This window comes from Colobus angolensis, unplaced genomic scaffold, assembly GCF_000951035.1.
Source record: "Colobus angolensis palliatus isolate OR3802 unplaced genomic scaffold, Cang.pa_1.0 Scaffold33, whole genome shotgun sequence".
Classification (NCBI taxonomy): Eukaryota; Metazoa; Chordata; class Mammalia; order Primates; family Cercopithecidae; genus Colobus; species Colobus angolensis.
The window spans coordinates 9,779,496-9,797,712 of record NW_012116599.1 but is presented as its reverse complement, the minus strand read 5'-3'; the positions used below and the strand labels follow the sequence as shown (position 1 = coordinate 9,797,712).

General features: G+C 39.2%; 2 protein-coding genes across 6 annotated transcripts in view; one reads left to right on the top strand and one right to left on the bottom strand.

The window, feature by feature from the left end:
* SP140 (SP140 nuclear body protein) overlaps positions 1-15,533 on the bottom strand; it is a 76,759-nt gene extending 61,226 nt beyond the window's left edge. For 4 of the 5 annotated variants that reach the window (XM_011951971.1, XM_011951972.1, XM_011951973.1 and 1 more), the window contains exons 1-3: positions 15,359-15,533; positions 3,201-3,378; positions 2,073-2,241 (exon numbers count right to left, since the gene is read on the bottom strand). In XM_011951971.1, coding sequence (XP_011807361.1) covers positions 2,073-2,241; positions 3,201-3,378; positions 15,359-15,417 — 406 coding nt within the window. In that variant the 5' untranslated portion in view covers positions 15,418-15,533. Of the gene's footprint in view, positions 1-1,379; positions 1,694-2,072; positions 2,242-3,200; positions 3,379-15,358 lie in introns of those variants that run through there. The other variant, XM_011951976.1, reaches the window with a different exon arrangement.
* Positions 15,533-18,217, top strand: part of SP110 (SP110 nuclear body protein) — a 45,770-nt gene continuing 43,085 nt past the window's right edge. Inside the window, exon 1 of the mRNA XM_011951977.1 lies at positions 15,533-15,727. The gene's annotated coding sequence lies outside the window, so the exon portion shown is untranslated. The remainder of the gene's footprint in view (positions 15,728-18,217) is intronic.

The following is an 18,217-nucleotide window of genomic DNA, read 5'->3' as shown; positions in this document are numbered from 1 at the left end:
TTTTAGTAGAGACGGGGTTTCACCGTGTTAGCCAGTATGGTCTCGATCTCCTGACCTTGTGATCCGCCCATCTCGGCCTCCCAAAGTGCTGGGATTACAGTCTTGAGCCACCGCGCCCGGCCTGTTTTTTCCTTTTCTTAATGGTGACTTTGGATGCGTAGTTTTTAATTTGGTGACACCTAACTTACCAAGTTTTTCTTTTATGATCCATGTTTTTTTTGTGTGTCCTGCATAGCAAATTACTGCCTACTCTCAGTTTGCAAAGACACTGTCTATACTTGTAGTGTTAACTTCTAGATTTGTGATCCAACTTGAATTATTTTTTGTGGATGTTGTGTAGTATAAGCAGAGGTTTATTTTTTCTTTTTTTTTTTTTCAATCTTTTTACAATTCATTCTACTTCTGCCCATTTCTCCAATTTCTACTCATAGTCTGAGGCAGTGGGCAGTGGTGAGCCTCAGGTGCCTCACCCAAACACAGGAAGTGCCAGATACTAACATATGAGATGTGGATGCTGGGGCCTGGGGGATCCTCACAGGCCACAGAGAGAATCAGAGCCCCTGAGATGTGGGCAGTAGAAGTAACATCATTCCCTTCATTGCCACAGCCTGGAACACCCTGGTTAAAATACAAATATTGACTCAAAATTTGTGCCTAGATACAGTTGGCTTGGGATCCGTGGATTCACCCAACCTCAGATTGAAAATATGGAAAAAAATTTAAAATAATAAAAGGCCAGGCATGGTGGCTCATGTCTATAATCCCAGCATTTGGGGAAGCCAAGGCAGGCAGATCACCTGAGGTCAGGGAATCAAGACCAGCCTTGCCAACATGGTGAAACCCCATCTCTATCAAAAATACAAAAAAATTAGCCAGGTGTGGTGGTGGGTGACTGTAATCTCAGCTACTCAGAAGGCTGAGGCAGGAAAATCACTTGAACCCAGGAGATGGGGGTTGCAGTAGCCAAGATCATGCCACGGCACTCCAGCCTGGGCGATAGAGTGAACTCCATCTCAAAAAATAAATAAATAAAATAACAATACAAATTTAACAACTATTTACATAGCATTTACATTATATTAGGTATTGTAATCTAGAGATGATTTAAAGTATACTGGTGCATGTGCATAGGTTATACACAAATACTATGCCATTTCATATAAGGGACTTGAGCATCCAGGACTGAGGGTGGTGGGTATTCCTGAAACCAATCCCTCGTGGATACCAAAAGAGGCATGCACAGTATTTGATTTCCTCTAGACCTTTCTCTGACTTGGATGTACCATAATATGAAAACGAGATACCTCTTTTTTGAATCAAGGTATAGTATTCACAAATCAACACATCCCATTCTTCATACTGACTTCTTTTACTTTTCCCCTGTTTAAATGCCCGTTATTGCTTCTTCATTTTCCAAAAACTAAACTCCAGATTCCTTAGCACAGGGTGTCAAGCCCTCCAGAATCCACTCCAAGTTCTTTCTCCAGAATCAGCTCCCAAACCCTCCCACCCACACTCTGCAATTCAACCACATGGTTCTGAAAGGCCCCCACCAACCCCCTTTTCTGTCTTCATAGCTTTCATATGCAACTCCTCCTCAGCGTATCAGTATGTACTGGGCTCTCTTCGTGACTTCTCCAGTCTTTGTTTGGAGAAACAAGTTGACACAGGACTGCATTGAATGATAAATTTTCTAATACAAAGAAAATTGTTTTATCTTTGAATGTATCTGCAAATATCAGAGAGGGTTTCCTCCTTTCCTATGAAAAGGCATCACTCATGTCTTCCTTGAAAAAAATGGAGACTTCAACCCTACGTTTTACAGCATCAAAATCAAATCCTGGCTGAGCAACCATTTGCAGGATTACTTGGTTAACATCTGTCACTCCCACTATATGTAAACTCCATAAGGACACGGGACATGTGTGTTTTTTCATCATTATATTCCCCCTGGGCTTGGCATGTAATAGTCACTCAGTCAAACATTTGTCAAATATGAATGAAGAGTGAATGAATGAATTAATGAATGAAATGGGCTTGAATCCCCCAAAGCTGTTGAGAGCTATAGTTACCATTTTGGAAGCTTCTATAAATCTCGTTTAAATCAGGATAGGCCATCAGGTTAATCCTGCTGAACAATGCTTCCAGATGTGACCAGCCAAACGTCTTCTCCAGTTCACTGAGTACACAATACATCACTCTTGTCACTGGGACCAGGTTTCTAAAAGCTTCTTGAAAATGCTTAAAAACATTAAATGGAGAATTATGTAGCTAGAGATTTATGGGTTCCCAAAGACTCTTAGGTGGTAGATAGAACATCTGTTCTCTTGTGAAATGCTAGAATTCTGCATATATTTGGATGACTTCTTAAATGTCCTCCACCATAAAAATACACCCTTAATTTTTTGAACCTGACTCTCTGACATTGTTGTACACTTAAGAGGAGAGAGTAATTTTAAATAATAAATGTGGGTTCAAAGTTGAATGTTGTGTGTGGCTTTAGAGCCTGGCCAGGTAATTTCAGGAGTGGCCTTAACAAGGCTGTTCTGTTTTGTGGATGATAACCACTACTAGGATTGGCCTGGCCTGACAGAGCTCCAGGAAACCAATCAACCAGCCCCCTACTGTGACTCCTGACCAAAGGGCACAGAAAATTCACAAAGACAAGAAGAAGGCTTGTCCTCAGTATCCCTAAAGGCATCCACTGCTAACATTAACTTGCATTCTAGGGCTCTAGAAATGTCCAAAGATCAAACAATGATTTGGAGAGACAGTAGCAAGCATCTGCTTCCAAATGTAACCTAACGTGACACAACTTCCCTGTGAGTTTCAAAAAATCTCTGTTTCAAGTGTTTCAAATAAGTAGGCTTTGGAATGAAACGCTGCCTAGTTCACTTATATATATTTACTTTAATTATGGCTACCATTAGTAGATTTTATACATGCACCTAGGATGATCTGCACCCATACAGCATTCCATTCTCTCTGCTGCCCCACCTCCCTCACTGTGGCCCTCCCCCAACATTCACTACAGAAGAAGGGAGGTTTTCTGTGATGCCTGCTTCTCCTGTCACCTCCTAACCTACAGGATGGTGAAGGTCCCCATTCACAGGAGGCCTTTTAGCCTGTTCATTGCATCTTGAAGTCTGGCATAATTGAGTAGGGACCTGGTTTACCATCATTTGGAAATTCTTACTTACTTCATACATCTGCTCAGAGATGAAGGAGCGGTCTCGGAGGCCCATAAGGAAAGGAAATGGTCTTGTTATTGCACTTGCAATCTCTACCTTGTGTTCTCTGAAGAACCTGAAAATGGGCTCAGGGAAAACCTGCTCCTGCAGGTTCTGATCCTCTGCATTCTGGATATCTGTGACCATCCTAAGAAACAAAGATACAACGTGGAAATAGATACTGAGTTTCCAAGAGGTTTGTGGTGGCTAGAAGATTTTAGACATGAAGGATGGCCAATGGAGAGCCAACATATGTAAAATAGGCTTTCTTGTGGGGAGATCAGAATGAATGGAATTTATTTATTTGGGGAAAAATTAAGGTAGAAAAGATGAAAATAGTGAACTTATTAAAGACTTAAATGTTAGACCTAAAACCATAAAAATCCTAGAAGAAATCCTAGGCAATACCATTCAGGACATGGGCATGGGCAAGGACTTCATGTCTAAAATACCAAAAGCAATAGCAACAAAAGACAAAATTGACAAATGGGATCTAATTAAACTAAAGAGCTTCTGCACAGCAAAAGAAACTACCATCAGAGTGAACAGGCAACCTACAGAATGGGATAAAATTTTTACAATCTACTCATCTGACAAAGGGCTAATATCCAGAACCTACAAAGAACCCAAACAAGTTTACAAGAAAAAAGCAAACAATCCCATCAAAAAGTGGGCAAAGGATATGAACAGACACTTCCCAAAAGAAGACATTTATGCAGCCAACAGACACATGAAAAAATGCTCATCAACACTGACCATTAGAGAAATATAAATCAAAACCACAATGAGATACCATCTCATACCAGTTAGAATGACGATCATTAAAAAGTCAGGAAACAACAGGTGCTGGAGAGGATGTGGAGAAACAGGAACACTTTTACACTGTTGGTGGGACCGTAAACTAGTTCAACCATTGTGGAAGACAGTGTGGCGATTCCTCAAGGATCTAGAACTAGAGATACCATTTGACCTAGCCATCCCATTACTGGGTATATACCCAAATAATTATAAATCATGCTGCTATAAAGACACATGCACACGTGTGTTTATTGTGGCACTATTCACAATAGCAAAGACTTGGAACCAACCCAAATGTCCATCAATGACAGACTGGATTAAGAAAATGTGGCACATATACACCATGGAATACTATGCAGCCATAAAAATGGATTAGTTCATGTCTTTTGTTCTCACATGCTGGGAATTGAGCAATGAGAACACTTGGACACAGGAAGGGGAACATCACACGCCGGGGCCTGTTGTGGGGTGGGAGGAGGGGGAGGGTTAGCATTAGGAGATTTACCTAATGTAAATGATGAGTTAATGGGTGCAGCACACCAACATGGCACATGTATACATATGTAATAAACCTGCATGTTGTGCACACGTACCCTAGAACTTAAAGTATAATAATAAAAAAAAAGACCTGTGCATAGAAGTAAAAAGGCTTGCCCTGTTCCAATCAAACTATTATAAAGAGACCTTCACCTGAACTTTCTAGGGAAAATACATAATTAAAAGATGTCAAAATCTTTATAGGAATTGACATGATGCTGTGGTAATTAATTTTATATGCCAACTTGGATGGGTTTTTTGGAAAAGATTAACATTTAAATTGGTGAATTTGGAGTAGGGCAGATTGCCTTCCATCATGTGGGTGGGGCTTGTCCAACCAACTGAAAGCCTGAATAGAACCAAAAGACCAGTGTTCCCGAGAAAGTAAGAATCCTCTAGTAGACTGCATTCAGACTGGAGGTGCACCATCAGCTCTCCTGGGTCTCCAACCAGCAGGCCCACACTACAGATTTTGGACTTGTCAGCCTTCATAATTGCAAGAGCCAATTCCTTTTAACAAATCTCTTTCTCTATATATACACATCCTATTGGTTCTGTTTCTCTGGAGAACTTTAACTTACAGAGAAAGAAATAAAAATCTGGCTGAGATATTACAGAACTCAACACTGAACTGCAAGTCTTCTTAGTTAACAACAAAGAGAGGAAATCTTGGGAGTCATAAAGGAGATGTATCGCCTCCATCTGTAACTGTAGAGGGAGGGTGGCATTCTCCATCACAAAATTGGTTCAAAGACTCTCATCTGGTAAGATTTGATTAAGAATAGTCACAATAAGGCTGGACACGTAGCTCACGCCTGTAATTCCAGCACTTTGGGAGGCCGAGGCAGGCGGATCATGAAGTCAGGAGATGGAGACCATCCTGGCTAACATGGTGAAACCCCGTCTCTACTAAAAATACAAAAAATTAGCCAGGCGTGGTGGCGGGCACCTGTAGTCCCAGCTACTCGGGAGGCTGAGCCAGGAGAATGGCGTGAGCCCAGGAGGCGGAGCTTGCAGTGAGCCGAGATCGCGCCACTCCACTCCAGTCTGGGCGACAGAGTGAGACTCCGTCTCAAAAAAAAAAAAAAGAATAGTCACAAGAAAATGACTCTTTCTCTGGTCCAACATGGAGATTTGTGTGAATATGCAAAACTAGGACACATTGATCTGTCTACACTTGGAGACCTCTGGATTTCAGACATTAAGGCTGTGCCTGGGAAACTAATTTTTACTCACAAAAGTTTGTAGTTCTGATTCTTACTTGCTAAATTGTTCTCATTGCTAATAGGCCTTAACATATTTATCTGTATTTTTAAACGGTATGAAGACTTACAGAATTTTTTTTATCCTACAATGAAAGGGTCATTGAGACTTTCCATTCCTCAAACATGCATCAGGATAGAATAGAGGATCACTAAGATTTCCCATTCCCCAAACATGCACCATTTATCCGTTGAATTCTTTGAAAAAAGAAAAAGACTTCTGGTTTAAAATGGTTAATTAATGACAACTGTTTTTCTCCTCTCTCACTAGAATGTCTCCTAAAATGATAGTAAAGGAATTAAAGTCACAATGATGAAGAGAAAGGAATTAGATGAGAAATTTTTACCTAAATATGACAGAGAAAAAACGGTCAGAGGAGTACTCATTGCTATTGAAGGTGGAGGATGGTTCCTGAGGTCAGAAAAGGATCCAGCATGTTCTGCAGCCTCCCAGAGATGCAGTGGTGGTTGAGAAGGAGATGCAGAGATGAAAATCAAGAGATTGTTCCAGAGGCAAAATTAAAAACAGTTTGCTCTGCGACACAGAACACCCACAATCAGGCAGAAGACTGGAGGTTTCTTCTTAAGAAAAATATAAATGACTCAGAGGAAAGGACTTTACCTTCAGGCATTTGGTATTTGCTCAGTGAAGCCCACAAACTTGCAAGCCCATCTCATTAAATGGAGTTTCAAGTTTGCTTTTCAGCATCTTGCTGGTAAGCATGAACGGACTACAGCAGACCACAGCATGTGTGGAAACCTACAACATTAAGGAGTAAAACCAAGATAAGCAAAAGGCAAAAAAGTACCCTAGCAGAAATAGGGATGTTTCCGGGAACAAAAGAGACTTTCTAAACAACAAATATTATCATACAGAATGAGAATATATTGTACCAAAAATTCCATGCAGAAAAGAAACAACCGGAAAATAAAACAGAGACCTTGGAAATTCAAAATGATTGTGAAATTTTTAAAAAGGGAACTAAAATTCTTATAAGATAAAGGAGGGAGAATTTCCCCAAATGGGGAAAAGCCCTAAAGGGAAAAATAGGTAAATTTGAAAAGCTAAATGTCTAAAATAATGATACGAGCCTATAAACCTAGAAGTAAGAGGAAACTACTAAAAAAAAAGTGTATACCCATCCAATTCTTAAGAATGGGTCCAAAAAAATTAAAATGGAAAGATATACCTTGTTCAGTGATTCATGGATGAGGGCAGAATCAATACTTAGACAAGGACTCAAAAAATATTTTGCTCATGCACCTTCTGTGTTGGTCACACATTTTTCAATGTTCTTTTCTTCTGGGCCAAGGTAAGATTGTACCTCCTTTGGAGCAATGGGAATCACCCCAGCAGAAGAGCTCAGAGCCAGCACCTGGTTAGGCACGCTCTCTGTTCCTCTACCACAGTGACTGTCATTTCAGATGGGGTGGCTGCTCCTCAGCCAGAGACAGAGTCCAGGATGAGGGTCCTCTGAGCAGAGGCCTGGTGACCCGTTGAGATTTGGGAGTTGTTTGTTCCTATAGAGCGCCCTACTCCATTTTTCCTGACACTGTGTGGGACAAATTATTTGATGATGTCCTACAATTAACAGAATCAAGAAATCAGTATCAGTAAAGCCTTGTTGTAAAGGAACTGAAAGCATCACTAAAAACCAGCTAAAATCCTGATGTCTCAAATTTATAAATTATCTTAGAACAGTAATTCTCAAAGTGGGGTTTAGAGACCCCCAACGATTGTGCAAGACCCTTTCAGGTGTCACCAAGGTAAAACTGTTCTCATAATAACGTATTATTTTCCCTTTTTCTTTCTCATTTTTTCATGAACATACAATGAAATTTTTCAGAGGCTAAATGTCCTGTGATGTTACAACAGATTGAACGCAGAAGCAGATAGGAGAGTCTAGCTGCCTTCTACTGATATTGAAAAGATGCATAAAAATGTAAAGCAATGCTAATCCTCTGGCTAATTTATTTCTATTTTGAAAAGTTCTATTATTTTTCATAAAAATACATCACTTATATTCGCGGGTAATAAATTGACTACTATTATTTCTAAATGAATAAATACATATTTTAAGTGTTCAAAGTTTTAATTTCTAATATGGCAAATAGCAACAGATATAACCCAATAAACAAAAGCCAATTCTTTGGGGTTCTCAATAATTTTAAAAAATACAAAAATATCCTGAATCCAAATATTTGAGAAGCACTGTTCTAAAAAGACAGGATATATACTGCATATAATAAAACTATAGCAATTTCAATCTTAAGCTTTAGATTCTATTTTAAAGTTTTTTTGTTGTTTCGTTTTGAGACGGAATCTCATTCTGTCACCTAGGCTAGAGTGCAGTGGTGCGATACTTGGTAAAGTTTTTTTAAATTGAGTGAGGACAAGTAAAAAATTGAGTTAAATAACTTATTTCAAATAAAAATTCAAATGATACAGTTATAAATTTGATGCTCTCAGTTAGAGAAATATACATTAAAGAATTAATTAGAAACCCAAGTGTAACGAATAGAGTCAAAATGAGGCTATAAACTTTACAAAATAATGAGAAAGAAAAACACGCTCTTTTTCTTATAGAAAATAAAGAGGCATAAAATATAAAAATAAAAAATCCATAAGCAACAAGATATTTAAAACAGATTAAGTTACCATCTTAAATTATAAATGGTCAAAATAGAATCTAACTACAAGAGACACAACAGAGATACAGTAACATTAAAAATGTTAACAGTCAAAAGATAGGCAAGTTTCATTAAGCAAATACAAATGAGAAAGAAGGTAAAATTCTCAATACTCACATTTAAAAAGCAAGATTAAAGATTACCAGTGGGAAAATCTTTCATGGCTGTTAAAAAACATTTTACTTCCAATTCTTAACTTCTCAAGTAGATAAAAGTAAAAGAACAAAGATACATAAAATGTAAGTTTTAAAAACTGGCAAAATTGATTTTTTAATAACTCTGCGTTAAACACAAAAGGTCATACCATGTATTTGGCCCTGAAGTAATTTCAATAAATAATAATGAAGAGAAATTGAACAGGTTATATGCTTTGGCTGTAAGATAATACTATAATAAAACCAAAATTTTAAACAAAAAGAAAGTTTGTCTTAAGGAAAAAGTCTAAACTTCAAAAATGTAAAAGTTCACTAGACTCACTGATTTTAGCTTCAACACACAAGGACATTGGAAGTCATTGCTTCCATCCTCACAACAACAACAAAAATCCAGCTGAACAAAATATGAATTAACAACTTTTCTTCTGTCTCTCAAAGAACTGAAGTCACAAGGCAAACTGCCCCAAAATCTGCAGATACAGGCAAATCCAGAGAATTGGCCAAGATCAACTACCTGAGGCAGAAGGTACTGGAGTCATAGGCTGGGAGGAACACATCAATGTTATGTCTGATGAATTGCTAGAGGCTGAGTGTGGAGCAGCATGAGCGAGTGTGGGAAACTCCTGGGGGTCATCATCTTATGGCAGGCCCCCAACCTTTTGTGGACTTTACCTCCAGAAACCCCAAGAAAAATCTCTTCATCCTTCTGACAGGAGGAGGGAAAAGAAAAGTTTTTTAAAAAACCAAAGCATTCTCCATAACAAATAGGGAAAATGCTTTCTTTAACCATTCTAGGGGAAGGGTGACTACCAAAATCTAGCCTCTTCTGGACATCCTGTCACTTCTAAAAAGGGTGGAGGGTGAGGCCGGGCACGGTGACTCACGTCTGTAATCCCAGCGCTTTGGGAGACTGAGATGGGCAGATCACAAGGCCAGGAGTTTGAGACCAGCCTGGCCAACATGGTGAAACCCCATCTCTAGTAAAAACACAAAAGAAAATTAGCTGGGCATGGTGGCAGGCACCTGTAATCTCTGCTACTCAGGAGGCAGAGGCAGGAGAATTGCTTGAACCTAGGAGGCGGAAGTTGCAGTGAGCCAAGACCATGCCACTGCACTACAGCCTGGGCAACAAAGTGAGACACCATCTCAAAAAATTTTTTAAAAAAGGGTGGAGGGAGAAATTATTTTGAAAGTAACAGTCCAAGGTGCAGTTCTATTAAAAGATCGAGATGTAATCATAAGATTATAGACCACCTCCCTCCTGACATGTTACCATTCCATCAACAGGGTTCCTGTATAATAACAGCAGATTATAGCTGGAAGAGCTGCAAGAAACAGACTATTTAAAAAGGAGTTCTCAGAGAAACCCAGAGAAAGCAGGGGAAAGAAAAACAAGAATGCTAGGGGAATTTGACACCTCTGCCACCTACAGCTAGAATAAACATTAGATATGGCCCATTTCCTACCCATATTAATATAAAACCTCACATTGAAGGCTTATTTGCCTCCGTTCCTATTACCTGACTTATCATGTCTGACTTTAAAAAAAAATTATAAGACATACCAAAAGGCACGAAGTAACACAGTGTGAAAAGACAAAGTAATCATCAAAACCTGACTCAGATATGATGGATTTTCCAGTTTTTAGACAGAAATTTAAAATAACTATGGTTAATTAATATCTTAAGGGTTCTAAAAAAAAGCAGACAATACGCATGAACAGATGGTTAAGTGGGCAGAAAGATGACAACTCAAAGACATAATGAAAAATGAAATGCTAGAAATAAAAAACAATGAAACAGAAATGAAGAATGCCTTTGATGGGTTCATCAGTAGCCTGGACATGGCCAAGGAAAGAATCAGTGAATTGAAGATATGTCAAGAGGGACTTCTCAAATTGAAATGTAAAGAGAAAAAAAGAGGAAAAACAAAATAAAACACAATATCCAAGAATGGTAATTTCATAAAGTGTGACAAGTATGTAACTGGAATATGAGAAGGAGAAGAAAGAGAAAATAGAGCAGAAGAAATAATCAAGTAGTGATAGACAAGAATTTTCCAAAAGTAATGACAAACAACAAACCACAGATTCAGGAAGCTCATCAAACAGCAAGCGGCATAAATATCCAATGATCTAGATTTAGACATATTGAAACCACCTTTGCAAAAATTATGACAGTGAGAGAAATCTAAATTAACTGACTCCATCTTGCTTCTAACTTCACAAACTGTCCTTGCTCACTCCTGGGTGTACACCAAGCTAACAATGAGAAGTATTTAGTTTATAGTTTAACTTTAAAACAAAGATTATAACAATCCCTTCCCAAAACTTACCCCCTCCTTGCTCTGGGACCAAAACCACTTTTGTAAAACTAACAAATTGGCTACAAGATTAGAATTATGGTTCAGGAGTCATGTAGCTGGAGGTCACAAGAGTCATAACCACTCCAGTTGCTCCTATAGATAACTTCAGTATTGTAAAGCCTAAGACTGGTGTTTGAGGCATTTTTCAGACCTTGCATTCTAATGGACCAGCCAATACCGCAAGATTGGTAACTAGGTCCTGTGACCCCCACCCACTCAGCACAGGAACATCACTTCAACCCCCAGTGATTTCATTCCCAACCTAAGCAATCAGCATTTCCCTGTTCCCCAGCCCCTGTCTGCCAAACTATCCTTTAAAAAGCCTCGTCTCCAAATTCTTGGGGAGATGGACTTGAGAAACATCTCCGGCTTGTCTGGCCCTGCGATTGTTAAATTCTTTCTCTCCTGCAACTCCTACTATTCGCAGTGTGTGGCTTTTCTGGGCAGCGGACAAGAAGAGTCTAGTTTGGCAATCACAATTTTATATTCAAACTGCAGTATACAAAAGACAGAGAAAATATTGAAAAAAGCCAGGGGGTGGGTGGAAAAAAAACAACCAACCAACCCTTACCTGTGAAAGAAGGATAAAATTACATCAGATTTCTCATTAAAAACCATGCAAGCAAAGAAAGTAGAAAGAAATATTTAAAGTGATGAAAGAAAAAAAAAGCCTATGTGGACTTCTACATCCTGTGAAATTAACCTTCCAAGTAAAGTAGAAATCAAGATTGTCTCAAATAAACAAAAACTGAGGGAATTCATTGTCAGAAAGCCTACCCCGTGTGAAAATGGTAAAAGAATTTCTTCATGCAAAGGGAAAATGATATGGGCCAGAAACTCAGATTTACATAGAGAAAGAAAGAGCATCAGAGAAGAAATAAATGCAGATATAGTAAAATGTTTTCATTTTTCCTACTCCAACTTGACCTAAAATGAAACTGTTTGTTCAAATTAATCATATCAACAACATTTTGACTGGTTACGGGACATAAATAAGTGGAATGACTAGAAGCCTTCCTGTTCTTTTTAACATTGTCAATCATTTCACAATGTTAAAAAGAACAGGAGGACAGAATTTGGGATGTTCAGTTGCTTGGTGTATTCTCTACACATTAAGTGATAGAGCGTAATTAAAATGGACATGATTTGCTGTAAATATATATTACAAACTTCAGGGAACCACTAAAAACGTTTTAAAAGAAGTATAATTGATATGCTAAGAAAGGAGAGAAAATAGAATCATAAAATGCTCAATTAAACCAGAAAAGGCAGGAAAAAAGGAAGAAAAGATGAAAATGATAGGTACAATGAAACATTCACAAATGTGATAGATATTAATCTAACTACATTAATAACCATTTTAATGCCAATGGTCTAAAACACCAATTAAAAGACAAGAGATCAACAGAGTACATAAAAACACAAAACACCCAACTATATGTTGTCTATAAGAAAGTCATTGTAAATACATAAAACAAGATAGGTTAAAAATAAAGGGATGGAACAAGATACACCATGCCAACACAAATCAAAGAAAAGTTATAGTAACTATATCAATTTCAGACAAAGCAGCTTCAGAACAAGGAAAATCGTCAGGGATTAAAGAGGGGCATTACATTATGATAAAAGGGTCAATTCTTCAAGAAGGTACACAATCCTTAATGTGTATGCAACTAGCAAACTAATGGTAAAACATATGAGGCAAAAACTGATAGAACTATAAAGAGAAATAGACAAATTCACTACTATTGTTGAAGGCTTCAACACTTCTTTTTTATTAATCGACATATCACACAGGCAGAAAATCAGTAAGGATATAGTTGACCTGAACAGCAATAGCAATCAACTTGATCTAACTGACGTTTATATGATACTCCATTTAACAATAGCAGAATGCATGTACTTTTTAAGCTCACACAGAATATTTGCCAAGATGTACCTCATTTTGGGCCATAAAACATACCTTAACAAATCTAAAAGAATAGAAATCATAAAAGTTTGTTCTCAGACCATAAACTAGAAATCAGTAAGAGAAAAATAGCTGGAAAATTCCAAAATATTTCCAGATTAACCAGCACAGTTCTAGGGTTAAATAAGAAGTCTCAAAATAAATTTAAAAATATTTTAAACGAAAAGGAAAACAACTTCTTAAAATGAATGGGATGCAACAAAAGCAGCACTTAGAAGGAAATGCATAGCATTAAATGCATATAATAGAAAAGAAATATCTAAATCAATAATCCAAGTTTTCATCTGAGGAAACTAGAGAAAAAAAGGAGCCATTTAAGCCTGATGCAAGCAGAAAAAAAAATAATAATAATTAAAATGGAAATTAATGAAATTGAAACAGGAAAACATTTGAGAAACTTAATGAAACCAAAAGCTGATTCTTTTCAAAGAATTAATTAATAAACTTCTAGCCAGGCTGACAAAGAAAAAAATAGAGAAGACAGAAATTCTCAGAATGAAAGAAGGGTCATCACTATGAATTCCACGGACAATGAAAAGGTAATAAAAGAAAACTATGGACTCCACACCTACAGATTTGGTCACAGATGAAATGAACAAATTCTTTAAGAGGCAAACTAACCAAAACTTGCACAAGAGATAGGTTGTCTGAATAGGCCTATATCTATTAAAGAAATTTGAATCAATAATTAATAGCCCTCCAGAAAGGAAAGTACTAGGCCCAGGTGGTATCACTAGGTAATCCTACCAGATATTTAAGGAAGAAATGACATCATTTTCCCCAATTTCTTCCAAAAATAGGAGCAGAGGCAACACTTCCTGACTCATTCTTTGAGGTTAGCATTACCCCATCGTCACCTCTCAGTGCCATCTTCTTCCTGCTTGGTGACCATGGTGGCTGGACTTTGAGCTCCGCTGGCTCATCTTCCCTTCGCTAGAGAGCAAGTGAAAGACGACTGGGATGCCTGTCTAGGAGTGGTGGCACTGGGCACTGAAAACCAGCCTGGTGCCACCACTACTGCTGATGATACCAACAGCTTTTGCTTTCTTGGGGCGGTACCAAGTCGCCTTGGCACAGAGTCCCAATTAGACAAGTTTCCATACACTTTTACATTCCATACATTGTTTACATTTTTATCAAGAATGTACAGTTATCCCTTGGTATCCAGGGGGAATCGGTTCCAGGACCCTCCACGGATATCAAAATCCATGGATGCTCAAGTCCCTGATATAAAAGGTATAGTATTTGCATATAACCCATGCACATCCTCCTGTATATTTTAAATCATCTCTAGACTTATAATACCTAATACAATGTAAATGCTATACAAATAGTTATACTGTATTTTAAGTTTTTATATTACTTTTTATTGTTGTTATTTATGTTTTTAATTTTTAGAACATATCTTGCATTCATGGTTGGTTAGATCCATGGATATAGAATCCACAGATAAGAAGAAATGATTGTATTGACGTTCTTGTTTTTTGTTTTTGTTTTTGTTTTTTGAGATGGAGTTTCACTCTTGTTGCCCAGGCTGGAGTGCAATGGCGCAATCTCAGCTCACCAAAACCTCCGCCTCCCTGGTTCACTCGATTATTCTGCCTCAGCCTCATGAGTAGCTGGGATTACAGGCATGTGCCACCACACCCAGCTAATTTTGTACTTTTAGTACAGACAGGGTTTCTCCATGTTGGTCAGGCTGGTCTTGTCTTACATTTTTTAAAGATGATTTCCAGGCTTCTCTGACCAGATACGTAAAACATACCAGAACAGAAAAGGCAAAAGCAGTACTCACTCTCCACCTGCTGCCTTTTTTGTTGGGTCTCATCTCTTTCACTTCCTCCTACCAAGTATTCAGAGATCCTGAACTGACTCTAGGGCTAAAAGCCACATAGATGGGCTCAGAGCAGAGCTGGTCCCCAACTACACAGCCTGGCAGGTGTGACAACAGACAGGCATTTGGATTTTAATTCTTCTAAAAAGATCTTTTTTAGACAGAGTTGTCTTTTGGAGTGGGGATAAAGGAGGCCTGGGGGAGATGAGAGGGTTCAGAGGTCACGGGGAATCATCCAATCATACAGCAAAGCCTCAGAAGGGGCATGATGTTCAAACGGCTCCAGTCCAGCCATTTGCAGATGTAAGAGAATAGGAAGATGATGTGAGTCACGGCATCCTTGAGTTTCTCCAACAGCCAATCCCTGCAATTTAAAAAATCTGATTGCCTCGTTATTTATTTGTAACCTAATTCTATTGTATACCTATAGAGTGAAGCTGGGTAGACATTAAATAACAAGTATGAACGGGAACCCTACCAGAGATGAAGGACAGACGGGAAAGGAGACGATGACCCACCTGAAGTTGAGATTGCTGTCTCCACTTGCCATCTGCCCCTGCTGGCCCCGCTGGGCCATGAGCTTGGCCTAGGATCACACCCGATTAGATTTTCACTGCCCCGTCCCTTCCTGCAGCTCTGAGGTAAAGCTGCCAACTGCCCCTCGGGGCTCAGCCAAAGAGGAAAAGAAAAGTGAAATTGCCTAACCAGCTGACGTAGGTGCACCAACTCTACAGTTGTCCCTCCACCCAATCTCCATGACGTCCCTCAGTCAAGGGAGGAGGAGCAAAGCCAGCCCCACAAGGCTACAGAAGACGGGGTCACTTTTTCCTGCCAAGGAAAGAGGGTTGTAAGGTCATTCAACTCAAGCAAGTCGAAGTTGTTTTGAGGTAAGGTGGCTTCATGAGGAGGAAGTAAACTCCATATTTGTCCCTATCCCTTGCTGAGGTGGCTGAGAAGGACAAGTGAAGACCAGGCATTTCAAATCTTCAATCAGGCTCCAGGGCTGGCCATGCACCTTAGTGAGCCTGGGCTGGATGGGTTAGGCTCAGTGATTGGACATGGGGCCAGAGAGAACTGAAACACCATGCATTATAAAGTAGGGGAGATGCTCTTAGCACTCCATGAAAGCAGACAGAAGTAAAAGACAACTATCTCAACTCCTCCAACCAAATGCAAGTGCAGAGGTTGGGCAGAAAAGTGAGGTGCATTTCTAAGTTTTCTCAAATACATGGGCACTTCACAACTGCAGCCAGGGGTGACTGGGAGAAAACTGAGCTTCCAGCATTTCACTGAAATCTTGAGAAAAGTGACAGCCTTCTCATTGGATGGGGAAATGGTTTGGAACTGAGATTATCTAGACCTTCAAGGACAATATGATACAGGAGGATAGCTGTATTACATTTATATTTACACACAATTTTTCATTTATACCCAGCCCTCATTCTGTAAAGGATTTGAAACAATTTACAAAAACACACTATATTAGCATAAAGTCCAGTGATAAATAAATGGAAGCAAAGGGCAAATATAAAAAATAAAACCATAGGACTAGAAATCTAGGCAGAAAAATGGGTCAAAGACAGGGGGCTGATGAGAGCCAGGGTATGGGTAGAACCCAGGGCCAGTGACAGAGCAGTAGTGAGGATTAAAAAGCCAGAGGCAAAACAGTATTTTTCCAAAAGATGTGCTCCCGAATGCTACTTTTTCTGGCTCATTACACATATGCAAGGAAATCTGCATACATAAGTTTGCAAATTATAGAGTGCAAGAAATTTCTACCCCTTTCTCACTTCTGCTTTCTTTCTACCAAAGGAACAAAGACCAATCTGGTCGGGACAGACTCCAGAACACTGATGAGGACACCTTTTTCAGTAGGCAGGGTCACTGTGCCTACTAGGTCTTGCATATGTCTGGATCTCTCTCTCTTTTACCCATGTTTGCTCATGACTCCCAAATTTCTGACTCTGAATGCTAATGGGGACATTCACTGTTTTTATGTCCAATTATGTCAGATAACCAATCCCAGATTGATCATATTTCCTTGAATATCTCTTGCCTATAATTCCACCTCTGGTACCCAACATTTTTATCAGTCAGGATTTGGGAGTAAAAATAATCCAAACTGACTCTGGTTAAAACTCAGGCAAAAAGTCAATTTCTTAGGACTATATTGGGTAGCTCACAGAATGTGTGGGAAAGCCAGAGGACTAAGTTAAGAAAGTAGGCAGTCTAGGCAGGTTATATTAACTCACTTGCCCTTTGTTATAATATAGTTGAATGATATCTGGATCACCTGAACATCCCATAGAATGTCAGACTGGGCTGGGCATGGTGGCTCACGCCTGTAATCCCAGCTCTTTGGGAGGCCGAGGCAGGCAGATCACGAGGTCAGGAGATCAAGACCATCCTGGCTAACATGGTGAAACCCCATCTCTACTAAAAATACAAAAATTAGCCGGATATGGTGGCATGCACCTGTAGTCCCAGCTACTTGGGAGGCTGAAGCAAAAGAATCGCTTGAACCTGGGAGGCGGAGGTTGCAGTGAGCCAAGATCACATCACAGCACTCCAGCCTGATGACAGAGCATGACTGTGTCTCAAAAAAAAAAAAAAGAATGTCAGACTGATTGATGACACTGGTGACAACATGCTGATCAGATAGGATGAGCAAGATCTTGGCAGCCAGCATACCAGCTAAAGAAGAATAAATTACTGACCCACAACAGCAGGGATTAATCTCAAAAGCATGATGATGAGGAAAAGAAAGCCATACACCAAAAGTACATTCCATGTGCTTTCATTGAAAAAAAACAAAACAAATAAAAACACCTTAATACACACAAAACTAATCTGTGGTGACAGAAAGCAGATCAGTGGTTGCCTGGTGCTGGCCTTAAGGAGGGGATTATCTGCAAAGAACAAAGGGAACTTTCTAGGGTAACAAAAATGGTGTGTATCTTTTTTTTTTATTTTTTTGAGACAGGATCTCACTCTCTCACTGCTCACCGGACTGGACCTCCTGGGCTCAAGCAATTCTCCCACTTCTGTCTCCCTGGTAGCGGTGACCACAGGTGTGTACCACCATGCCCAATTAATTTTTAAAAATGTATTTTTGTACAGATGAGGACTTGCTCTGTTGTCCAGGCTGGTCTCAAACACCTGGGCTCAAGCGATCCTCCTGCCTCGACCTCCCAAAATGCGGGGATCATAGGCGCAAGCGACTCTCCCAGCCTAGAAATGGTCTGCATCTTGACTGGTGTAGTACTTACATTTGGTAAAATGTACATTACAATGAATAAATTTTATACCTCAATAAACTGGAGCTAAAAAGAACTGTATATCATTTTAATAGATTCTCAGTACATAATCACTAGCAT